General features: G+C 48.5%; 1 protein-coding gene and 1 pseudogene across 1 annotated transcript in view; one reads left to right on the top strand and one right to left on the bottom strand.

The window, feature by feature from the left end:
• The first annotated feature begins 266 nt into the window (after positions 1-266).
• On the top strand, positions 267-348 carry LOC123816709 (annotated as a pseudogene).
• Positions 349-15,938: 15,590 nt separating this feature from the next.
• LOC123816046 (diphosphoinositol polyphosphate phosphohydrolase 1) overlaps positions 15,939-19,191 on the bottom strand; it is a 116,450-nt gene continuing 113,197 nt past the window's right edge. The window contains exon 5 of the mRNA XM_045834772.1: positions 15,939-16,662. Within this exon, the coding sequence (XP_045690728.1) occupies positions 16,484-16,662 (179 nt within the window). The 3' untranslated portion in view covers positions 15,939-16,483. The remainder of the gene's footprint in view (positions 16,663-19,191) is intronic.

The raw sequence follows: 19,191 nt of genomic DNA, 5'->3' as shown, positions 1-19,191 counted from the left end.
CTTTATCATATTCTATGAGGCCAGGATTCTTTTGATACCAAAGCCAGAAAAAGATTCCATAAGAAAACTATAGACCCATATTCCTTATGAATATAGATACAAAAATCCTCAAGAAAATGGCAGTAAACCACAACCAATGACACATTAAAAAGGGTTATACACTATGACCAAATGGGATTTATCCTCGGAATGCAAAGCTGTTTCAGTACACGGACATCAAAGTAATACAGACAGGACACTAACAGGACAAAGAAAAACCACATGATAGCTTCGCGCAGTGGCAGTATTGTAGCCAATGAGGTTTATCTGAGGCACGATTATTGCTAATTGAAAAACCACATGATCATCTCCACAGATGCAGAAAAACATCTCACAAAAATTCAACACCCTTTCATGATAAAAACACTCAGCAAACTAAGAATAGAAGAACAGCCTTTTCAGCAAATATTGCCAGAACTGGATATCTATATTTAAAAATTACCAACTTGAATCCATACCTTGCAACATACACAAAATTTATGATATGTATGATGTGTGGTTCTTATATAAAACACTGGGAAATGCAAACCACAGTAACAGAAAGCATATTAGTGATTGCTTGGGGAAGGAGGTGTGAAGGTCAGGAGAGAGGGATCACAAAGAGGCACAAAGAAAATTAGTGGGTGATGGTGATGGACAGGTCCATCACCTTGGTTGTGATAATTTCATATGAACACATGTCAAAACTTATCCAATTGTACATTTTAAATATGTACAATTTATTATATGTTAATTATATCTCAATAATCCTTTAAAAAATATGATGATGAGCCCTGGCTGGTGTGGCTCAGTGAATTGAGCACTGGCCTGTGAACCAAAAGGTCACTGGTTTGATTCCCAGTCAGGGCACATGCCTGGGTTGTGGGCCAGGTCCCCAATTGGGGGGTGCATGAGAGGCAATCACACATTGATATTTTCTCTCCCTCTCTTTCTCCCTCCCTTCCCTCTGTCTAAAAATAAATAAATAAAATCTTTTAAAAGATATGATGAATAAAGGATATCTTTCAAAATAATGGAGCACCCAGTAGGTGATCCATGCATATTTATTTTATAAATGAGTTAATGCAGTTAATGACAAGTAGGGCTGATGGGCCAATGCCCAGAGATTGGGAAGGGGGAGACAAAGAAAGAAAGAGGAACTGAGACTGCAACAGAATCTTGTTGGCCACCGTCCTGTCGCCCAGGCCCAACCTTGCCAAGCTGGCCCCAAGTGCCCTGCTCCCGCTACTCACTACTCCTGTGGCTTCAAGTAAGTCACCTAGTAACTTGGAAACTCCAAAATGTAACTACTAATATTCATCTCTTAAAAAGGTAATTGTTGATTGAAAGACATAATTTATATGGGATAAATACTGGGTAAAAAATAAAATGCTCCAAAAATGTAAGGGACTATTTCCTTTGTGATTGCAGAAACAAATTACTATCAAAAGTTGGAAAATAGGCCCTAACAGGGAGCTTAGTTGCTTGGAGTATCCTCCTGATGTGCCAAGGTTGTGGGTTCAGTCCCTGGTGGGGGCACATGCAGGAGACACAGCCAACAGATGCATGAACAATTGAAACAACAAATCAATGTCTCTTTCTCTTAAAAAAAAAAAAAGAAAAAAAACTCCTGGCTGTGTGCTTCAGTTGGTTGGAGTGTCATCCCACACACCAAAAGGTTGTGCGTTCCATCCTCATCAGGGCACCTACCTAGGTTGCAGGTTCGATCACAGAGTGTACAGAGGAAACCTATCGATGTATCTCTCTCACACTGATTTTTTCTCTCTCAAATCAATAAATATATCCTCAGGTGAGGATTAAAAAAGAAAAGAAAAGAAACAACTACCTTTAAAAAAGAGTTGGGAAATACATAAAATCACAAAGAAAAAAATAAAACTCTTCATAATCCCAACTTCAAGATCCTCCCAGGCCTTTTCTTAAATGGGCTCACTTGTTTTTGTGAAGCTAGTTGGTGTTCTGCATGCTCGCGGCCCGACTGCGCTCCCACCATCACGGCTGCTCCCACTCTTCCAGAAACCCTTCCTTCTCTATCTTTTGGGAGGGCAGAGGAGGGTGCCACTCCAGAGGGAGGGAGCAGTCGAGGAAAGCTTCTGTGGAAACAGTGACCAGTGGCACCGGGTCAGCCTCCGCCCCCACCCCATTCTGGGATAAAGGTCGGCGGCAGGGTCCAGGCAGAGAAGGATCCACAGTTCCCACCGCTGCCCCCTAAGATCACTGGCAGCCTGAGGAGGTGAGGCTGTTTTCGGGCTCCCTTTGTTTCAGGGTCATCGAAAGTACCGCAAGGAGTGCCAGGGGCAGGGCCACCCCCCCATCCAGCCCCCAGCCACTCTGCTGTCCAGGTTCCTCCCTGGTGGTACCACCCCCGGTCTCCTTCCACACAGTTAATTTCTCCATAACGAACAGGAGGCTTACCCTCCTTTCAAAGCGGGGCAGGGCCGAGACTAGCAGGTGAGGGCCCAGGAGGTGTCCCCCGCTGGCCAGCGCATCTGGAAGGAATAAGTGAGGAGGGACAAAGTGGGTCCTTAGGATGCATCAGAGGGAAGGGTAGCCTGAGGGAACTCCTTACTGGCCAGCCCCGGACAGCACCGCAAGCCCAATTTGCAACGTATTTGCTTCCCTCAGCCTCCTTCGTCTGATCCATACCCAAACTATTTTCCCCTTGCTCTCCAGGCTCCTCCAGGCTTCTGCTACCTCAGCCATGAGGTGGGGATCACGGTATCTGCCTCTCAGGGTAGACGTGAAGGCAGGGTGAAGGCAGGCCCCTGGCCCCTGGCCCTGCACAGGGAGTAGGCGTTTCAGGAATCGTGTAAACTCATGCAGGAGGACTCTGTGAACTGGAAAACACTAGTCAAATGTTAGCTGTTAGAACCGGTCCACTCAGCTTCCTCAGATCAAGTTCTCCCCACGTAAAACAAATTTCCCTTGACTTCACCCCCAAACTCGAGCAGAATCAGAAAGCTGGGGAAGGAGCCTCAGAGTATCACAGGCTTCCATCACTCTTCGTTCTGATTGGTCAGTGGGAGCTAGGCTCAAGGGTGAAACACCCTTCCTCCCTGCCCCTGCTCCAACTCCTCCCTCCCTAGGTCCCTGCCAGCCTTCTGCCATTTGCTTCCTGTCTGGGAAAGCTGAGGGGTGTTGTGGGGGGAGGTTGTTGAGAGGATAGGGTGACACTAGGCTTACGTTCCTATGCGATGGACATTCCCAAAATGCCTTCTGGCCCTTTGCTTCCTCCAACCTACATTTCCCAGGTACCTGCTGAACCACTCAGCTGGATACCAAAAACAAAGATTCTTCCTGCCTTCAAAAGGTGCCACACAGCGCCGCCTGGGGGAGGGTCTTGGAGCTCTTTCTCAAAGGTGGGCCCTTACCCTGGGAATTGTGAAGCAGTGAGTGGTGACGAAGCATTTGGAAACCTGAACAATGTTCTGTGAGGCCAAGGCGCGCAGCAGGAAGTGAGGGTGCAGAGGTGAGCAGCGGCCAAATCACAAAAAGATGTGCCGTACTAATCTAGGGAGCTGGAACTTGACTCTGAAAGCCTTGGGTAGGTACAGAGCCAGAAGTGTTGCCAGGGACACCACGGGAGGAGGGAAGGGTCGGTGAAGTCAGATGAGACAAGTGGCCTTTGGACTTGCCAGTGTGGCAGTCACTGACCGTTGACCGTGGCACAGGAGGCTTGGTGGAGGGAAGGCATGGACCCATGGTGGTCCCAGAGCAACGGTTTCCTCCAGGCAGGCTCAGCTGTAGTGTAGGAGGGGGTTGGAGAGGATGGTTGAATTCAGGGTTTAGGTTATGAAGGGAGGCAGCAAAGGAAGAACATGAGGACCAGAAACATGGGAAGTGAGTGAGCGATGAAGTGATGGACATGGGGTTTAGGCCTGGCGCTGGCTGGACTGTTTGGTGTCCGGAGCAGGATAACCATTAAAAAAACCCAAAAAGATATTTTCATGCCAAGAGACAGAGGAGCTGGCCATTTGCAGGATAGCCAGAGATCTGTATTCTTTGTTCAGGATTTCAAACTAGAACACTGGTTGAAGTCCTTTTCACTGTTTCTACTTCCCCGTGTGTAAAATGAGAGGACGGGACTAGCAAATCCCTGAAGTCCCCCCAGCCCCGCGGTGCCATGATTCATTGCTGCTGCCTGGTTTTCAACCCTCTTCACACCTTCCCGAGTGTCATGACTGCCCACACAGCTATACATGTTTGCTGAGTCCCCGATAATGTCCCTCACACAGACACTGGGCGGTGCCTTGGTGCGTCTTCAGTGCCCAGCCTGTTGACTGAGTGACATGTTACCGTGAGGAAGCCCCTCCCTCGGCCTCCCCAGCAGCCCTTCAGGGGAAGTGTTTGGGGACCAGGTGCAAATCCAGCCTCCGGCACCACCACCCTGCCTTTAGTTTCTGCGTGCTCTGCTGCATCTTATGCCCCGGAGTGGCCGGGGGACAGCACCACTGAGAGTGCAGGGTGGCTTCTGCATCAGGCTCCTCAGGTCCTGTAACAGTTTTTCCATTTTTAGTCTGTGTGACTTAGGATATGTTACTTGACTTCTACATTTTCTTCTAAAAGTTTTATGATTCACTTTACACATTGCTGACTTTTCTTTCATGCGCGGTGTGAGATAGGGCTCTGATTTTACTTTTCTCCGTTTGGTCGGCCAGCTGTTCCTACACCGCCTGGGGAAGGACACGTCCTCCCTGCACCCGTGCGCATTCCCTCGGGTTCCCACCGGTTCCCACCACACCCCCGCGCATGGGTAGGCTTGGCTCTTGGTCCCCTCTCTGCGTACTAATTTATTTTTCTCTCTAGCTGTTCAACCACGTTGTTTTAGTTGCTATATTTTCATATGAAGTCTCTTTGTGACAGAACACAGGCCTCCCCTTGTAGTCCTTTGTTTTCCCTTGTAGTTTTCAGAGTCGTCTTGGACATCCCTGGCGCTTCACCCTATTGATTTTGAAAGTTAGTTCTCCCAACACCTTTAAAAAGTAGTTCGCTTTCCTAAGCCTCCATTTCTTCAGCACACAATGGTGGTGACCGCGGGCCCTGACCTCGCAGGACTGCAAAGACTGTGTGTGAAGCGGGGACACCCCGCCTTGCACTGAGGCCTGGACCTCAAGGGGCGCCCAGTGGACAGTATCATCTTCCCCGAAAGCCCAGATGCGGCCGTGCTCTGCCCGAAAGGGCTCCTGGCTTCCCAGTCACGCGGAGGAAAGATCACACAGCCTGCCAAGCCACCTGACCTCAGCTGACCTTTCCCATGCCACCTCCCGCCTCCCTGCCCACTGTCGCTATTGTGCTCCAGCCCCAGCAAACTCGCTGCCTCCCAAGCGCAGTGCCTTGCCTTGCACATGCTGGCCCCTGAGGCGGAATTCCTTCATCCCTCATGAATCCTTGGATGGTCCCTCAGCCGTCTTTTTATTGCACTTTGTCACTGCATTGTGATTATTTCTGTCTGTTGTGACTATTAGCTTATTTAGTGAGTTAACGCAGCACTTGGCATTTCCCAGTTGTTCTCGCATAGCCACTGCTTAACGATCACACACCAGCCTGAGCATCATGCACCCTTCTTTGCTTAAAACTCACAATGCTGCAGAGTCGATAATCTACCCAGCTGAACAGGAGGGAACAAGGATGGTAACCTGCCCAAGGTCACAGAGCTTATCGACAGCTAAGCTGAGACCTGATCTCTGGTCAATTTGCAATACTCACAAAGAGGAGAGCAGCTTTAAAAAAAAAAATTTAGCAAGTGGACTTTTGGCAAATGACTGTTGTTCATCCCTTTTCTGAATCCCTTACTCTATCCCACCCTCCCACGGTCCTCCCGCCTGAGCTCTCTCCATCGTCCCCTCTCCCCCCACTGCCAATGGCTTACCCCCCCAAGCTGTCATTTCTCCCATTCTGTGCCACCTGTCACCCATGCAGCTGCCTCTGTGAGGCTGAGCATTCTGGATTTAGCACGCTGCTGTGTTCAGGACACAGAACATGGAGCCTCATGGCTGTGTCCTCAGATGCTGAGATGTTAGCTGGGAGTCCAAAAACCAAGGAGATAAAATAAACTTTTCACACCCCAAATGTGTCTGCAACCTGAGGGCAAACAAGAACATGTTTTTCTTTCTTTTTTTTTTAAGATTTTATCTATTTTTAGAGAGAGGGAGCAAAACACCAATGTGTGGTTGCCTCTTGCACCCACCCCCAACCAGGGGACCTGGCCTGCAATCCAGGCATGTGTCCGGACTGGGATTCAAACCAGGAACCCTTTGGTTCACAGGCTGGCACTCAATCCACTGAGCTACACCAGCCAGGGCCAGGCCCATGGTTTAAACACCAGGCTTTCTGAAGTATTCAAAGTCATGAAAGGCAAGGACCTACATCCAAGATTACTCTATCCAGCAAATCTATCATTTAGAATGAGAGGGCAGATAAAATGCTTCCCAGATAAAGTCGAGCTAAAGGAGTTCATCATCACCAAGCCCTTGTTATATGAAATGTTAAAGGGATTTATCTAAGAAAAAGAAGATAAAAAATATGAACAATAAAATGACAACAAACTCACAACTATCAACAACCAAACCTAAAAACAAAAACAAAAATGAAAACAAACAACCAGAATAGGAACAGAACCACAGAAATAGAGATCACATGGAGGGTTATCAGCGGGGAGAGGGGAGAATGGGGGAAATGGTACAGGGAATAAGTAGCATAGATGGTAGGTAGAAAATAGACAGGGGAAGTTAAGAATAGTATAGGAAATGTAGAAGCCAAAGAACTTGTATGCACGACCCATGGACATGAACTAAAGGGGGGAATGCAGGTGGGAGGGGATGTGCAGGGCAGAGGAGAATAAAGGGGGGGGGGAATAGGACAACTGTGATAGCATAATCAATAAAATATATTTAAAAATGCCAGGCATTCTTGGGCATGATGATCAGGTCTCTGGAGAGCACAGGAGCCCGCCTGACCCAGGGATGGGCAGGAACGCTGCCGACTCGATCTGGCTCGGATGATCAGAGCTGCGGTCTGGGGTACCGAAGGGCACAGGGAGTGCGGTGTGCATGCGGCACCCTGGTCCGGGTCCCAGCAGTGTCAGGGCCGAGCTGGTGTTCTTCGGGCTAACTTTCTTTGCTCACCCACACTCAAAGTTTTGGAGCCTCTTTAGACTTCCCTCTCTAGCCCCAAGTCCTGCAGGCTCCTAGGAGACTGGACTGCCGCAAGGTAATCCCAGTTTGCATCCACCCTCTGTGAATGCAGTAAATGTGAGGTCCACCTGTAGAGTGGTCCACCATGGGCTGACACAGGTGAATGGAGAGTTTCTGGAAACCCAGACCCCAAGTAGAGGTGGCCGTTTGGTGGTTTCCCGAGTGTATCACTTGCATCAGCATTCATAAGCTCCTAGCCCCATTATGCACACTAAATCTGGCCAAAGAAAGAACCCTTTGATAGAGGAAGGAGGAGAGATCATCATAGGGTGGACAAAGGAGGCCTACAGAATCAGAATTTTACGGAGAAAGAGTACCCTGACCAGCTGCTAGGGAATTTGCCCGGTGGGGGAATGAAGTCATCAGGCTGTTACTGTTCAGTGATCAACTTCCTGTGACTGGCCGCCCACACTCAGAGCCGGGGCACTAACCAGGTAACTTGGTTGGCAGTTTACCATCACATAAACGGGTCAGGTGTCACCCAGGCACACAAATTCTCGTATCCCAGTCTTCAAAAATTATGTTCATGTGATTGTCACCCTAACAGTGACCTCTGAACACGTGGATCACATCAGGTTTGTGGGCTCACAGAACGGCCATGCCACCGGAGTCCCAGAGAGGCCAGCCTGCTTCCGTGGATGGACGTTTATCTGACAGGACAGGCTGCTTGCTCTTGCTTCCGTTGCCCTCTTTTTATCGCTGGTCCACACCGCTCCCTGCACAGCCATCAAAGCTTCCAGGTGGCCCCTCTCCAGCCTCTCCAGCTGCGTCCTCCTCAGACATGGCTGATAGTCCAAGACTGCCTCAGAAAGCTTCACCTGGCCCTGGCCAGGTTGGTTATGGCACTGTCCTCATAGTGTTTTCGGGTTCCATCCACACTCGGGGCACATGAAACAAATCAATCAATGAATGCATAAATAAGTGGAACAACAAATAAATGTTTCTGTCTCTCCCCCTTCCTTTCTCTCTCCTAAAAAAAATCAGTTGATCAAATTTAAAAAAGGCTTCACTGTACGGAGCCAGACTCCTTGGCCTGGCTTCCGTGGTCCCCTGGGATTCAGCCTCATCGTGCTCCATTTCTCAGTACAGCTCACACACGCTTCATGTCTTTGGACTGAGGGGCCCCAGCCCACTTAACGCTGCTGTCACACTGAGGACGCCCTGCCTCTCCTCTGTGGGAGGTCTTGCCACTGCAATCTTCAAAGCATCACCCCAGGCTCAACTCCTGCTTCCCCGTGGGGAAGCCACTTCTGGCTGTGCCCCCTTGTTATCTCAGATGCGGCTCACTTCTGTCCCCACGGCAAAGGCAATGCTGGTCTGCCCCTGAGGTCTCCAATCCATCCCTCACTGAATTCCCTGAACAACAAATCGTGAGGCCGCAGATGACCTCTGGGGCAACTCCCCAAACCCAGCAGAGTGGGAGTAAAATCAAGGACTCAAGGAAAACCTCTGGAAAGAAGAGACTAGACACTAAGCAGGGATGTGTGTGAAATACTGGTTTTTATTGGTTGGCACAAGATTACATCCTACAGTTCTGATGCCCTTCCCTCCCACGCAGCTCAAATAGAAGGAAACTGATGAACACGAAGGAATAGCACAGGCACAGGTTTAAGCATTTGTACAAAAAGGCGTGGGATGTGGGATGTGGGGTGGTGGACTTTTAGAGGTGCTACCAAAGCTCTCTTGGTGAGGGTCTGTGTGCCCTCTGTTGCCGGCACCACGTAAGTAGACGCTGGAGTAGAGCGAGGAGTGCTACATGCGGCTGGCCTGTTGCTGAAAAGGGGAAGTGCACACTGCACCTGTCTTGCACTCAGACCTGGGGGCTGGACCCAGGTCCCCTTTCTTCTCAGCCCTCCTCTGCAAGCCATCTGTTCTCATGGGAAAGAGGTGTGAAGGAGGCCTGAGAACACCTTCCTTGAGAAAAGGAAACAGGAAGACTCAGTTTCCTTCCACTTCCTCTGGACCAAATTCCACTCCCCTCAGGTCCTAGGGCACAGTGGAGGTCTTCCTTCGGAGTCCTGTGAAGCGGCCGGGTCTGGGCAGAGAGCCCAAGTGGGCAGGAAGGAAAGTCTGGTTTTCCATGCAAAACTGAGGAGAACTGGAAACAGAGGAAATGGCAAACAAGGCCATACACCCATGGGTTGGAACAAGTCCCAGGGTGCACTGGGATTGGGGTATGGCAAGTGAGATGCCAAACCGTTTCATAGTGCAGCACCAGGCCCCAAGAGGCTAAGGACCATGACTAACCCCGCCTCCTATACCGGCGCCGTTCCTTGGGTTCCCCAGCTCTGTTTAGCCCATTCGGGGTTATTTCTGCCGATCGCTCCAACCATGTGAGTGCTCAGCCTGCTGGCGGCTCCACTTTCTACCCTTTCCAGGAACATGGACACCGCCTGAACCGGCGATCTGTACACTCGCTCTGTAGAACGGTCGAGGGGCTAGGTGACCTCACGATGGGGAGGCTGCTTGCTTTTCTGAGTGGTCCTGAAGGAAGGGGACAGCAGTGGGGCTCTGGTGGCATCAGAACAGTCTAGACTGAGCCTGTATGACCCCCAGGGGACTGGTCCCTGGGTGCACAGGCCCCTGGTTCTCTGTTCTGGAGACATTACTAGACTTGGCCATTTAAGCCTGTGCTAAAATGGATGAGCACTAGAGGGAAGGGACAAAGACTTCTGTCCTTTGGAGAAAGTGAAACTCAAGAGTACATCTTGGCTACTCTGCTTGAATCCAAAGGGTTCCCTGGAAATACCTGTTGAACTTGGTCAAAGGGAGACTGCATCTGGGCGACACGCTTGCCCAGGGGAGGAAGACGTCTAGTTAGTCTGTTTCAGAACTGGAATGGTCCCAGAGAGTTTAACCTTTCTGATGCTGATGGTGAGTGAGGTGACTGCAGGGAGGAAACACCTTCAATAAACCTTGTGCTGTCTGAAGACCACACTCTGCAGCTGAGCCAACAGGGCAGGGCTCGCCTGCTCCTCGGGGCCCTCCCCCTACCAAGTCCGGTGGGTGGGATGGGAGACCAGTCCCTGAGATAAAGCTGGGCTGGCAAGAGCACACGCAGTGATGCTACTAATGGGCTTACACCTCCTCTCTGCAGAAGAACGCATCTGGGCAGGCGAGAGACATTCGCTTTACAATGGCTCCCGGCATCCTTGAATGCTCCTAGCTCCCCTAAACACATGGCAAACTGGTGGCTATCTTTCTTAAGATAGATGTACTGCTGACTGAAATTTTACTTAACCACCAACCCTTTGATTAGAAATCAGTTTGAAAAGTTTTCAAACCATGAAATAATAAACACAGACCTGACATTTACAAAACCGAGCTACATATTCTATATTTCTTTTACAACAGAGTTAACTGTTTAACTACTAAATGCAACACTATGCCACTGGGCCCTGGACTCACTCATGCACCGTGCCCTGAGCAACACACTCCTGATGTCCATCCATGGGTGGAAGGGAAAAGGTGAGGTTCTCGGGCTAAAATAAACACCTGAAGCTGATTGGATTTTGGAGTGGAGCCCCTTTGGGGTTCTGGGCAGAAACGATCACAGCCTCCTGGGAAGGGAGAAGGGCAGGGCTATGTCTGTGTGCTGCAGCTTAGACACCTGCTGTTTCCTTTGGAACTCCTTCCTGTTCTCGGGAGGTACACCCAAGGCCCGCTTGGCTCTCTAAGTCTCCTGTCCCTTCAGGGTCTGGAAGCTCGGCAGGACTTAACTTCAGATATGCCTGGGGTGGAGGCTCTCTGTGGGGCAGACCCACCCTCCTGGTTCCCGGGCGTCTCCACAATGAGCCCCGACCTTCCTTGGCACAGTCATATCTGTTATGCTGCAGGAATCACGTAACTAAAACCAGAGGTCTTTTCTGCTCATTTTATCGGTGAGCCTGAAAAGCTTTTCCTCAACAGGGTAAGACAGAGGCTACAGGGATCTGTTCCATACAGCTTTAGGTGAACATGTCAACTCAGCTCAAAAGTGCTCAGAAAGACAGGCTCCTATCAGCACTACTTCTGCAGGGTTTCCAGGTGATCTCATTAGAAAAAACGATTTCCCTGCAGGTAAGCCACTGCAGGCCACATGACAGAGGGGCAGCACAGCCTCGAGGCCCAGCCCTCAGATTGAGGCATCTTGCTTTTTTCCCAGGGAGTTCCAAAGAGTCACGATTTTGATCTAAATGGGACCTCATTCCCAGAAGAGTGATTTTATTGTACTGGCAAGATGTTCTCTGGAAGGCACACCCCACAGACAATGACCACAGCGGGTAAGCAGTTTAGTAGGTAATTGTATCAGCACCAAGATTTCTGTTCCTCAGCTCAATGATTAATAAAACCCTCACGCCTGGACTGGCTGCAACAGGGGTGATATGGCTGGAGAATGACAAGGCTGCAGTTTCTGTACCTTTTAAAGCCAATCTCTAGGGTTTTAAATGCCTCCTTTGGAGTTTTGGAGGTCCCAGTTCCTAGAACTGGGAATGTAAGCCAAAGGACACCCAGAGTGATGAACTAAACAACGCACCGATGGAGGAGCAGGCGGTGGCCCTCCGCCTCTCACACAGCAGTCTCACCTTCTTCTTCGGAGGCCCTCCCGGGGTGCTGGGCTCTGAGCTAACTGCTTTCCCCGTGAGCTCCCTGGCTGCAGACAGTCTCACTTTCTAAGACAAGCTCAAGCTCACCAAATCATTATGATGAACAAAGCTTTAAGAAAGAGACACGCCTTTTTATTTAGAAAACTTCACATTGCAGAGATACACAAAATCATGTGACTAGCCTCAGCTCCAGGAGCTTGTCCAAATCAACACCAAATGGGATTCTTTCCTTCTCTTTTATTAATATTTAAGGGGACTTGGAGGTCAGTTTATCTGATTAATCTAAAGGTGAGAGGTATCATTTTCCCAGACACCCTGACTAGGCCTCTCACATCCCTGGAAGGCTGTCAGCTAATGCCAGAACACGGTCAAAACGTGAACGCAGCAGGAGTGGAAGGAAGTGTCCCTGAAATCCCCGGTCCCGGGATCCGCAGTGACCCGAGTCAGCCCAATGCACGAACGGCAGCATCTTCCATGGACTGCAGCCGGTGTTCCCCAATTTAAAATCTAACTGACAATCTCCAACGTCTCACTGTTCTAGGCGACATCTAATGGGTGTGGAGAACACAGCTCTTCCTGAGGCTGAGAGGTCCGTGCCGCATGGCTTTCTAGCAAGGCAGATGCCAGGATGCTTCCCCCTGCTCCGAGCGAGGGGAAGCCCCCGTGCAGAGAGGGAGGCCACCAGCAGGAGAGCTGCACAGCGTCAGCCTCCCCCAGCCCTGGGGGGAGGTCCCACCCTGGCAGGGCTCCCAAGACATGCCTGCTGCCTCCACGGGGCGTGTGGCCTGCACAGCCTTGGGTCTGACCTCTTATCTTCAGGAGTAAGAACCAGAAAAGCACTTGTACTGTTCAATCACTACCAAATAATCTCCTCACCCTGGAGCTGCCGACTTAGCTGTCCTGCACATCTCTCGCTCTCTCTCTCTTTTTTTGTAAAAATGTGGGTTATTTTCTGAAATGCAGATGGGACCAGGATGAAGCTATATTGTCAATTACAGCTAACCCTCAACTCTCTTCAAGCAAAAATCCATCCCACTATCATAACTTCTCCAGGTATTTCTTTTAATTCAAACTTACTCTCAACTAGCACAGGCTTACAGAACACTTCAGAACTATTAAAGATTACAGCTGCGGCAAAAATCATTGTGACTATTAAGTCCTTTCTGTAAACTAAAAAAAAAATGTGGCTCAGGCTGTTTTTTAAAAAAAAAGGTCAGGCGGGGACACCAATGAGGGTGTTAATACAGCACTAAGTGGAAATGGTAACTATGAAAAGCACGGTGTGTGAAACGCACACCAGGGTCCCACAGAAGACCGAGCAATCCTCCGGTTAAAGAGGCACAGGAGCCTCCATGAGCACTGTGTGTGGAAAAGAGAAAGGAGAAGGGGAACAAGGAAGACAGTCCTGTGCAGAACTTCTTTCTTCTAAAAGCAAACTTTTTTCTTCTAAGCAAGTCTAGGAGGATTCACATGTGCTGACTCCTAACATCAAAACAGAAAATATTTTTTTTGCCACAAAGGAACTTGACTATGCAGCAACACACTTACAAAAGTGCTGCAAAACACTCTCAGAGGGCAGTCACCCCTCTCCCCAGAGGCTGCCAGGAGGCCCTAACTGCTGCACTTGCCACGGCTCCGCGCCACACGATGCAGAGGGTGGACCGGAAGTCCAGCCACAGCCTCAGAGGAGGTGACAACCCTTCACCCTTTGATCCCTCCAGATGGCCTCAGCTCAGACTGAGCCGTGAGGGAGCCGTCTCCATGCAGGGCAGACAGGGCAGCAAACACTTGTCAAAACAAGCACAGTCAATTCTTAACATGCCCATTCTGTTCCGTTTGCTATGAGAAAAACCAAGACTCCTCTTTCATGGGCTGCACTGTTTGGGAAGGCTGCAAACCTGAGGGCAGAGACCCTCCCCCCACCCCTGCCCCCCGCCCCCGCCCCCGAAAGTCCTGTTCCAAAAAGATGGCGTGACCTCACTTATGTTTCCCCAGTGGCTACAATTTATAAACTAAAATCACATTTTAACTAAAAAACCCCACTGCTATCTTTCTCTATCCCGAGGATGGTAGACTCTGATGGATACTCCAGTGATAACCAGAATCTAAAAGATGCAAATTCACTGTGAGAGACTTGATACCTGCCCTGAACACGGAAACCTGTTTCTGTCAAGCTGAACAAGGCGAGTCCTTGTAAAGCTAATGGCAAATCGGTGTCAATAAAATTACTTTGCAAGTAGGGTGATTTTTGTGTTTTCTTGTTTCTCCTTTCTCTGGGGAGACATAAGGTTAGCTGGAAACACAGAAGGGCGGCGGCTACACAGCAGTGAAGGCAGCGCTGGTGTTGACGGTGCCAGGAGGGGAGAACACGGACCCACTCCTCAGAGTCCCAGTGCCACAGAAGCCTGCGCCGGCGGACAGAGCCTCCTGCGGCCGGTCAGGAACGCACCAGCAAAATCTGTCCAGTTAACTGTGTTAACAGGACCCATTCATGTTAGGGAAAAATACTTCTTGGCACCGTTCCCTTTCCTGACCCAAAGACACCAACAATAGTCCAAACTGGACTTGGCAGGCTCATATGCTGTCACACCAGCCAGTGCAGACACCTGCAGACGGGCAGAAGATGCGCCCTCGCCCGGCGCACCGACTGTTTCCCTGCGAAGCACCTTCAATCCCCATCAAAACGGAAGAATGCATTTGGGAGAACGTGCTTTTGGAATTCTACTCAGTACCCAGCTGGTCTTATTTTATTTCCTCCTGTACGTATCTGAGCAAACATTAGATGCTGCGAATCAGACAACAGCAGCAGTGTGTGTGTTTTTAAGTAGGACACGCGAAGCGAGTTGGCATTTAGACTCAAACCCCATGGTGCTGTTTCTATCCAATGGGACCCTGACTGGGGGACAGATTCCTCTCCCAGAGGCAGGACGGCACCCTAAGGAAACTGGCGGCGCTGCCTCTGGTTCTGTGTTGAAGACCGGGAGAGAAGATGCAGCCGAGAGCAGAGCAGAATTTACAGCCACTGACGAAGGTCCCCAGAATGCTGGAAACTAAATGACACAGACCGACCAGATATACACACTCTATCAGTGGGAGGGAAGAGCAAAAGCTTTTCAAAGTGTGAGTATTCATTAGAATTTTTAAATAATGAGAACTACGATTCTAATTTCACATCTTGGCTGTTTTGACAAAGGAGAAGCCACGAAGATAGTGACAAGCTCCTGTCCCAAGCCAGGGACTGATCAGTGCCCCACCCCAGCAACACAAAGACCCATACTTCCCAACTAAACAACACACGTGGCGAATGACGCCTGCAGGAGACCTGCACCGACACCCAGCGAGACAGCCCGCAGTGAGCCCAGGCACTGCAGCGCTGTCCCTGCGCACAGGCAAGTGTCCCCCCGCACCACTTCTCTGCACAAGGGAGGCCTTTCTCACCCCAGGGGTGCACAGTCAGTATCTCTGAGCATGCTCCGGCGCACTTACAGGTGCTGCGACATTACAGAGACAAGCGAACACTTGGATTTTCCTCCCGTGTACTTTCCAGGAACTTAACACGGTTACCCACGATGGGGACAGGACTGCACAGCTGTACTGCCCACGACAGGTGGCCACTCTCGCGCACAAGGCCAGTGTCAGTTGGGCAAGCCGTGAGGCGTGCACGCACAAGGAGAGAGCCTCTGTCGGCGGTAAGGAGCGTCATGGGAAAAATGCCAAACCAGCAGGACAGAGACAGTGCTCCATGCTCCGGTTGTTTTAAAGTAACCCCCGAATCCAGTTCCAATCCCTACTGTTGACATGTAGGGAAGAATTCAATTTCTATCATTGTTTTTCCGGATCTGGGCTGAGGCCATTTGCTCCTGGCTTGGTAATAAAAAAAATAGGTTTCTTTCTGGATCCTTCTTGGCATGGAAACACAGCTGCAAGAGGAGAGGCCACGAGTCCTGGACGCCGTGACGGTAGCGCCCTCTTCCCGCCCCCACGCGACTGCAGTCCGACTGGGAAGGAGCAAGGACGGGGGCTGGGCGAGCCACGAGCGTCAGAAGGAAAGTGTGAACTGGGAGGCTCTCCGTTTCAGAAACACCTCAAATTTAAGAAACCAAACAAACTCCTGAAACATTTAAACAGTTAAATTCCTCTTCTAAAAGTCATTTATTTACATATTATATGCCCAGTATATAATGTGTAGATAAATGTATCCAAGTGTATCCTGCAGTGAAAGGAACCAACCTACTGGACTGAATAGCACATTATAGAACAAATTCTTAAAAGGTTTCATCTCATATTGGTATCTTTTAATTAAAAAAAAAATTAAAAATAAAAGAAAAAAGCCTGGCCAGGGCTAGAATGAGAAATACAGGAAAACTTCAGAATCCAAGGTAGAGGGAGGCTGTTTGCCTCTGTGTAGAGAACGTAGGAGTGTGCCCAGGCGGGGGCAGATCATGCACAAGAGTACTTACAAATTACAGCCCCTCAATAAAAGAGAAGAAAAGCCCCGTCATTTAACACCAAACAGCAACACTTTCAATGAACACTTTCTCTGCTGCCATCATGCCTTATTTGAGAGAGGAGGCCCGTGAGGAGGGGTGAGAAGAGCAAGGGTGAGAGGGAAGGTCAGGTCTGCACTTCAGTCTAGTTTCCAATTTCCATCCTCTTCCAGGTCTTCAGTCATCTGATGTCCGACGTGGAGCTCTGAGCAGAAACCGAGTAGGTGGTGGCCACGACTGGGGTGCCGTTGTTGGCGGAGTAGCCTTGCCTCAATGTCTCAAAATACGACGCTTGCACGGGTTTGTGGTACTGCAGCATTTTGATGGCATCTTCTATCTTAAACCACTCCCTCTTCCTTCCTGTAGAGGCATACAGAAAAATAAATAAGGACACCAGGGAAGCAACAAAAGGTTTCTAATCATCTAACTTTTTAGAAAATGTAGAAGGAAATATGAAAGTAATGGTTGTCAACATTTTCAAAACATGTATTATAAATGTTTTATTTATTTTCTTTTAGGATTGAAAGCAAGCACATTTTATATGCTTCAAATACTGTACAAATGCCCAATGCAGAAATCAGGTAAGAAACCTGAAAACTGAAGAGCTGACAGTGAACGGGCTCCCTGCGGCGCCCCGCCCGGCCCTGTCTTAGCCTGCTCCAGAGCCCGAAGCCCAGCCAGCATGCCCCCTCCCAGCATCAAGCTTCTAAATTTACCAGGATGGCTGGCTTATAATCAGTTACTTACTTTAAAAAATTTATATGAGTAATACAGCTATATAATAGAAAATATTACTTAAAAAAAGGAAAAAATCTCAACACAATCACTATTAACTTTTCAGTCTATTTTCTTTTATAAAATGTGTGTTACGTGCCATTGAACTGGCTATGTCCACACTGTCCTGTCTTCTGTCTTCAACAGTCCTGCTCACCCTCTGCAGGCCGAGGCCTATGGCTTCCTTTATTCAGTCATCCATCTCCTATTTGGTTTTCCTCTTAATACATGCTTTATAATCTTTTATTTATTTATTTTTATAATAAAAGATCACTGTTTAAAGTTAGGAAAACAGGGGAAAGTATAATTACCCATAATCTTATAAACCAGAAATGACCACTCTCAATACCTTGGTGCATTTGCTCTTCTTTCATCATATTTCAGAAAGACCGTGGATATGAACTATAACTGGATCACGCTTTAAGGTGCTCCAAATCCTGAAAGGCTCTGATAAAGTGTTATGGGTGGGAACATGGGTGCTGATGCCAAAATGCTGAGCTCCAATCACATCACTGGCTCTAATGAGCTGTGCAAGTTAGTGAATCTCTCTGTGCCCTATTTTCCTCTCTGTAAGAGAGAGAGTAAATGTTCCCTATCTCACGAGTCTGTTGTGGATATTAATATGTACGGTACTTGAACAACACCTGGCACATGATATGTGCTCTAAGAGTTTGCTTTTTATTTTTTTTTAAGATTTTATTTATTTATTTTTAGAGAGGGAAGGGAGGGAGAAAGAGAGAGAGAGAGAGAGAGAAAGAGAAACCTCAATGTGCGGTTGCTGGAGGTCATGGCCTGCAACCCAGGCATGTACCCTGACTGGGAATCGAACCTGCGATGCTTTGGTTCGCAGCCCATGCTCATCCACTGAGCTACGCCAGCCAGAGCTCAGAGTTTGCTTTTTATTATTACTATTATTGTTATTGTTTATTTTTTACTTCACAGTGCTTCTTAAGCATTCTTCTATGTTATTAAATATATAACATTAAGAAAGATTTTATTTATTTTAGAAAGGGGGAAGAAGGAGAACAGAGAAACGTCAATGTGTGGTTGCCTCTCGTGCGCCCCCTACTGGGGACCTGGCCCACAATCCAGGCATGTGCCCTGACTGGGAATCAAACCAGGGACCCTTTGGTTTTTAGGCCGGTACTCAATCCACTGAGCCACATTAGCCAGGGCTAAAAAAATATAATATTTAATGGCTATGCATTACATCATAACATCTGGCATGGATGTGCTGTTATTCATTTAACCATTTCCCTATCACTGAACATAAATATCCTACGATTTTAATTATTATTAATAATACAACAATTAAAAAACCTTTATCTGTTTGTTCTTCTTTTTTTTTAACCTCTCAGGGAAAAATCCATAGAATTGAGACTATAAGAATAAGATGTCTGAACTCTAAGGGCTCATGACACACAGTGCTGAACTGCTCTCCAAGACGCCACACCAACTCCGACCCCTGCACATGTGCCAGCGTGCTGGTCTCACACCCCACAGCCAGCACACTCACCTTTCCTTGATCACTGGCAATTCTTTATTTCATTTCAAATTATGATTTCAATGTAACTCTAACGTGTGTGTGTGTGTGTGTGTATGTGTGTGTGTATACACGTATACATATATATATATATATATTTCTGTATCCTGTTTTCATTCACCCAAACTATTTTCTAAGCACTTTTATAAGTATGTGTTTAATAGCTAACATTCCCATCAGATGAAAGTACCTTAAATCACTTATAATTTGCTGAGTTATACAGTTAAGACCCAGTTTTTCATCTGAAAAAGGGTCATATGAAGGAAGGCTCATGGCCTTATTTCCTGTATCTTAGATTACTTCATCAGGGTCGGCTGTCAGAGGTCGGAGTAGAGGTGAGAGGCTATACAGTGACGGTACCTTAAAGATTCATATCCCAAGTGTGAGACTCTGGCCGGCTGAGTGCTCTGAGGCAGGGCCACGCCACACTCATTTCTGCCTCCTTTTGAGGCCCCAGCACCAGCTGTCAAGGAGCCTATTTTTAACACCACCCCCCCCAACCCAGCGCCCCAAGCATACTGCATCTTACCAGACACAAAGCCTTAAAAACTGAAGGGCTATGAAATGCTCAA

Source organism: Phyllostomus hastatus, unplaced genomic scaffold (assembly GCF_019186645.2).
Source record: "Phyllostomus hastatus isolate PE091 unplaced genomic scaffold, TTU_PhHast_1.1 phas_contig_1048, whole genome shotgun sequence".
Classification (NCBI taxonomy): Eukaryota; Metazoa; Chordata; class Mammalia; order Chiroptera; family Phyllostomidae; genus Phyllostomus; species Phyllostomus hastatus.
Note: the sequence above shows the minus strand (reverse complement) of the source record. Positions and strands in the feature narration are given on the sequence as shown.